Source organism: Cibotium barometz, chromosome 13 (genome assembly GCF_041138505.1).
Source record: "Cibotium barometz isolate CiBa-2024 chromosome 13, ASM4113850v1, whole genome shotgun sequence".
NCBI classification, from domain to species: Eukaryota; Viridiplantae; Streptophyta; class Polypodiopsida; order Cyatheales; family Cibotiaceae; genus Cibotium; species Cibotium barometz.
Window position 1 is genome coordinate 28274725 of NC_141058.1, and position 6601 is coordinate 28281325.

At 43.1% G+C, this 6601-nt stretch overlaps 1 protein-coding gene across 1 annotated transcript; it reads left to right on the plus strand.

The window, feature by feature from the left end:
• Positions 1-1437: 1437 nt before the first annotated feature.
• On the plus strand, positions 1438-4693 carry LOC147632564 (fructose-bisphosphate aldolase 1, chloroplastic-like). The gene is made up of 6 exons (XM_086807344.1): positions 1438-1712; positions 1820-2089; positions 2176-2285; positions 2839-2929; positions 3003-3272; positions 4274-4693. The coding sequence occupies exons 1-6, from the start codon at positions 1548-1550 to the stop codon at positions 4550-4552; spliced, it is 1185 nt and encodes a 394-aa protein (XP_086663470.1). The 5' UTR covers positions 1438-1547; the 3' UTR covers positions 4553-4693.
• Positions 4694-6601: the final 1908 nt, after the last annotated feature.

The window sequence follows — 6601 nt, forward strand, 5'->3', positions numbered from 1 at the left end:
ATTTGATTTTTAGAAGACCACGCTCCCCCTGCGGGATAGAATTAGGTCTTACCTATGAATCGTATCCTTGAATCTCTGCATGGTCAAGGTGTCGATGAGTAGGAAATTTTCTCCAAGTTAAGACTTAGTGGACTATCTTAAGTGTTTCCCCTATTTTTGGAAAAGGGGGGAACCTTACACTTCCTAAGCAAGGATCTAAGCCAAGAGCTCTGATATACTAATGTAAGAAACTAGGGTTGGCCACTCAAAGCATGGAGTGACAACATGGGTGTGGATCACCATCCAAACATCTCAAGAGGGAGAAGTTCACCATGGAAGCTTAGAGCTCCAAAGAGTAAGTGTACTCATGAAAATGTATATGATCAAAAAAGTACAATGCCCATAAGCCCTATGCCTAATATAACCCAAGGTCCCCCAAAAGTACACATGTAAATGACCCTAAGCCCAAGTGCCTATACCCCATTCCCCACGTGCATGTGTAACCAAATCTACTTCATTACACTACTAGACCTTAGAGTGTGCAATCATAGCATCTCAACGCTTTGGAACAGGCCTCAACAGTCTCATGTGCAAGTGAAGGAGGCCAAATTTTTCATAGTGACATTCCAAGGATTTTGAGCCCTTTGGGAAGAGAGGGGGGACGACGGAGGGCGTGTTTTCATTCTAGTTTACATCTTTTACTTTTCAAGTATGTAGCCCAATGATGAGCTTCAAAAAAAACCATGTAACCAATGATGAGCTTTAGAAGTGTGAATGAATGTGTCATGTAGAGCTAGCCACTTCACATTTTTGACTCTTCAAATGTGTCCTTTAGGGCTAGCCACTCTAAATTTTTGAATCTTCAACTGTGCAACCAACAAGACGAGCTTCAGAAGTGTGTATGAATGTGTCCTTAAAGGCTAGGCACGATTGTATGTTTGAAATGTGGGCATTCCATGTTCGTAACTTGTTGGGCCAAGCACCTAAAATGTGAGCCATCCATATTCTTAAACTTGTTGGGCCTAGCATGTAGAATGTGAGCCATAGGGATGAATGGGGAAAGCACATTACATTATATGAACACTTTAAAGACAAGAGGTGCCGCATGTTTAATGTGAGCCGCTCAAACAGTTTATGCATGGGCCACAATGAATGTGCCCTGGAAGGTGTTATGTGTCGTATTTTTGAGGAGTCGTAAACAATTTTCTTAGGAAAACACACATGATGCATACACGCACCTAAAAATTTGTATTTCTTAAAATTGATGGCTCACATTTTTTATGGCAGTATTTGCAAGGGAAATTCTTCCATTGGTTAATGCTGAGTTATCCACGTGGATCGGATCTCTGAAGGGTGGGTTCCAACGGTGCGCCAATGTGAGCCACACAAGCGCAGGCCGCTATGAGAGCCATCCATCCCCAATCGTCGTCCCAACCCCCTTTCAAATAATATTCTCTTCGACGGCATAATTCTCCCATAACGCAGCCTTCCCGTTAGTGCTTAAGCAGCTCAAATCCAACCCACCGTTCACTTCTCCGTGTGGTGCTGTAGCTGTAGATCAAGCAGCCATGGCCACCATGCTTAAGCCTGCCGTCTCTTTAGCTTCTTCCCAGTTCTTGGGGCAATCCTTGAAGCCGGCTGCCTCTTCTTCCTCTGCTACTGCATCAACACAGCAGTATTCACCCCTCACCATCCGCGCGGGAGCCTACGCAGATGAGCTTGTGAAGACTGCGGTAATCTCCTTCTCCCTTCTGTGCATGCTGCATAGTAAAGTCTGTGAGCTGTGATCATAGCTATGGTGGGCGGCCTCTTACTGTAATTCTGGTGGTCTTGACTCTAGAAATCGGTGGCGTCTCGTGGGCGGGGCATCCTGGCCATGGACGAGTCCAACGCTACCTGTGGCAAGCGCCTTGCTTCCATCGGTCTGGATAACACAGAGGCCAACCGCCAAGCGTACCGCCAGCTCCTGGTCACCGCCCCGGGTCTGGGCGAGTACATTTCCGGAGCCATTCTTTTCGAGGAAACCCTCTACCAGTCTACCCTTGACGGCAAGAAGTTCGTCGACTGCCTCAAAGGCCAAGGCATTGCCCCAGGCATTAAAGTCGACAAGGTAAACACATCTTTCTTCATGATCTCGAGTTGCCATTGCTACTGCTGCTTTCTTCAAGGAGATTATCGCTTCTTTTACTGTTGCAGGGTTTGGTGCCTTTGGCTGGCTCTAACGATGAGTCATGGTGCCAAGGTCTCGATGGCTTGGCGTCCAGGAGTGCTGAATACTATAAGCAAGGAGCTCGCTTTGCTAAGTGGTATGTTGATTCTGCTTTGGTTGTCTGCAATCTAGGTTAAGGAGTACAGAAAGGACGTTGAGAAGTTAGAGAGGGGGTTTCTAAGAAACGGCTACCGGAGGCTACTTGGCGAAGCCTTCGGGAAAGTATTCTCAACGTACAAGCAGGGTTCTGGAAAAGACGCATTTTATCTTGGAGCTGCTTGATTTCTGAAAAAAAATTGGAGTAATTGGATGAAAGCATGAAAAAAAATGCTTGCTCTGACCGTTTCCTCTTCAACCAATGGCAAGAAGGATTCATGTCAGGTTCGCTCAAATTTTCTCCACGAACACTAGGTACGAGCGCTGCCTGCCCTGACGGTACAAGCACCATGATTATTGGATTGATCAGACATGTCAGGGCAGGCAGCGTAAAAAATGGTGGTTGCCCCTATCACCTCGCCACTTGCATGGTCGATGATGGCCATGGTGATGATGGATTAGGGATAGGAGGTTAGGTAATCGTGTTTTCTAATTCTGGTGGTATAAGCCTTCTAAGGCGTTGATTAATCGGAGAAAGCTATCTGGCTATGCAGGAGAACTGTGATAAGCATTCCCAATGGCCCATCTGAGCTTGCAGTCCAAGAAGCTGCATGGGGGCTTGCTAGATATGCTTCAATCTCCCAGGTGTGTTACGTTAGGGCTGATTTAATTCTTAAGATTAAGGAAGGGTCTGAAATGTGAGTTCTACTATGTGCAGGATAATGGGTTGGTCCCCATTGTGGAACCCGAGATTCTGTTGGACGGAGAGCATGGGATTGACAGGACGCTGGCGGTGGCCGAGAAGGTGTGGAACGAAGTGTTCTATTTTCTCGCTAAGAACAACGTGATGTACGAGGGTATCCTCTTGAAGCCCAGCATGGTCACCCCTGGCGCTGCTTGCAAGGACAGGAAGGCCCCTGAGGTGGTTGCAGATTACACTCTCAAGATGCTCAAGAGGAGAGTGCCGCCTGCAGTCCCCGGCATCATGGTAATGCACTGTTATGCCCAACTCGGTGTTTATTTTTTTCATTTTTCTAAAATCATTTATAGGTTTTTATCCTCTTCATTATGGTTCATGGTCCATACATCATTATGCGTATCTAAGTAATAATTGATTAATAAGGCTTCTTTGTCACGGTTTCTCTCTTCCAAGTTTGGTTTCTTTTATGGAGTCAGCGTTTTTTTTTTTGGCGTTTTTGGGGGGGGGGGGGGGGGGGGCGGGGGATAGATATCAATTTATCATTTGTTTTGTTTTCGTGCTTCTTTGGAGTCAGCTTTTTTAATATCGATGCCATATTTATTCTCTCTTTAGTAATTAGGTGCTTCCAAATTTAGTTGTTATTATAGAGTCAGCTTGTTATTTTTTTAAAGGGGGTAGATATCATTTTTTTTCCCGAATGTGGGTGCTTTTATTGAGACTTTTTTTATCATCGATACTATACTTACCCTTTCTTTAGAAATTTGGTGTTTTTATGGAGTTGATTTTTGTTAATTGAAAATTTCCAATTTATCATGTACCAATTTCTACTGGATTTTTTTGGATATGCTATATATTTTCCACACACGAGTGTCAATTGTTCGCACAAGGGAGATTCGAAACCATAACTAAGACTCAAATTTCATTCTAATCACTACAATAACACGATCAGTAACGCAATCGTGTGTTAGTGGTAAGGAAAGAGTTTGAGAGTTCCTAGATGATATTTGGGTGCTTTGCAAAAAGTGCGTGAGTGGTAAGAAAGGAGGTTGAGAGTCTCTAAGTGATGGGTTCAAATCTTTCCATGTGATGCAAGAGATGGCATCTAGTGTGTAGTGTATGTGACTTGTGTATATTCAATTTGAAGCCAACAAAAAATAAAAATAAAAAATGGGGTGCTGCTATGAGTTTTTTTTGTTTTTTTGTTTTTTTGTTTTTTTTTGGGTTAATGAGAAGGGTTCACATTTCCATGCAAAATGATAATGAGGGGGTATGGTATGTTGATGGTGCAGTTCCTGTCCGGTGGCCAGTCAGAGGTGGAGGCAACCCTCAACCTCAATGCGATGAACCAGTCACCCAACGTGTGGCACGTGTCGTTCTCCTACGCACGTGCCTTGCAGAACACAGTGTTGACGACATGGGGTGGGCGTGCCGAGAATGTGGAGAAAGCCCAAACAGCCCTCCTCATCCGTGCGAAGGCCAACTCCTTGGCCCAGCTTGGCAAGTATTCCGAAGAAGGTGAAAGCGAGGAGGCCAAGAAGGGTATGTTTGTGGCAGGATACACTTACTGATTGATCCTCTCCTCTCCCCTCCCCTCCCCAAGTTGTTACCTTGTTATCGTGAGAGAAAGAGGTCCCAAGTTTTATCACATATGGTAAACCTCCATTGTTGCACTTTGAGCACTTATTATAAATAATAACGCATTTTGCTCCCTTCTTTTTTTACAAATTCCCACGGATGATGTGCACATGCACACACCTGAGATTGAGAGAGAGAGAAGAGAGAAATCACTAAATGTGGATGTGATATGAGTCTTTTTATATGTTCTCTCTCAATTAGAGAAGGTTGTTGAAAAAATGGATAACGCACACTATAGGTTAACATAAAATGGCGTTTGCCATTGAAGAAGGGATTTTTGCATTTAGAGTCATGCCTTTTGGTTTGACCAATGCACCAATCACATTTCAAAGGTTGTTGAGCCATGCCTTTAAAGAGTACCTTAGAGAATTTTTGGAGTTCTTCATGGATGACCTTTGCATACATTCCAAAGAACGTGACGAGCATGTACCTCATATATGGAAGATCTTTGAGAAATGTTGGGTTTATAGATTTTTTTTAACCCAGACAAATGTAAAATTATGGTCAAGCAAGGCAAAATCTTGGGTCATATTGTTTCTCGAAAATGGAACCTTAACAAATGCAAATAAGATTGTAGTCCACTGTGGATGTACCACGCTCGATAAATCCTAAAGGTGTGCAAATACTCATGGGTCATTGTAAGTATTATCGAAGGTTTATCTAGATGTATGCGAAAATTACTTGACCAGTTTTGCACTCCTTGTGGTTTTATATGGGTTGAAAGAATGAATCCTTTCAAAAATTGAGGAGAGTCTTCGGATCAACACCAATTTTGCAAGCCCTGAACTAGGATCCAATTTTCCATGTGCATATTGAAGCGTCGGCTTATGTGATTAGGTGTGCATATTAGTTCACCTTGGCGAGAAAAACATGGACTTTCTTGTGTCATATGCAAGACGTTAGCTAAACAATGCTAAGCCATGGTTTATGTTGTAGAGAATTTCGCCACAACTTGTTGGCAAATAAATTTGTATTCTTTGTAGACCATTTAGCTTTGCTATATTTGGTAAACAAGCCATGTGCAATCTGAAGGATTGTCCATTGGTATTTATCCTAGATTATGTCTAGTGAGCAACCTATGGGTGTGGATGAGGACCCCCCTAATGCTGCTCTATTACAAGTTGAGTTAGTGCCCAAATGGAGTGAACCCATTGTCGAATTTTTGATGACAGGATTTATTGAACACATTTGACGGACATCAACGAGCAAGAAGAGTATGTTGGAAAGTGTGCATTCTATCAGAGCTGATTGCTGGGCGACTCTACAAAAAATTATCCACTGAAATCTTACATATGTGTGCTAATCGAGAGGATTATGAACCCTTGTTGTGAGCCAATCAGCGCGTGGGTATAGGGGGATTCCACCTGTCTGGAAAACAAACAGCACGTAGGGTAATATATGCAAGGCGAGCATATACTCTGATGCAGCGACGTTTGTCAACAAATGTAGCATTTGCATCAAATACATGCCGAGCTCTAATGTCACTCTCTATCACGTAGCTATAGCACCTAAGTACAGTCGGTACATAGTTGAGTGCCTCGCCAATGGACATACTAGAGAAAAGTTATCAAACCAACAGAAAAAAGCAATAGAAGTGGAATACCTCAGAGTTCTTACACATGCACATTTTGGAGTGGCTGGTGTGGTGATTTCAATAGTGATACTACAGCAAAGAGGATTTTGTAGTCAAGACTTTGGTGGCCAACTCTCTTCCATGATGCCAATGCATTTGTTAAGTGGTGTGATGCTTGTCAACACACTAAGCTACCAATAACATTTGATTACATGCCTTTATTACCTATGTTGGGGGCATGAGCTTTTGCAAAATGGGGCATAGACTTTGTAGGACCAATAAATCCTCGTGCATGATACTCTCATATAGAGTATATCATTGTTGCAATTGAGTATCTAACAAAATGGGCAGAGGCCAAAGCGACAGTAAAGAATGCTACTTGCACTACTGCAAAATTCTTATATGAGTA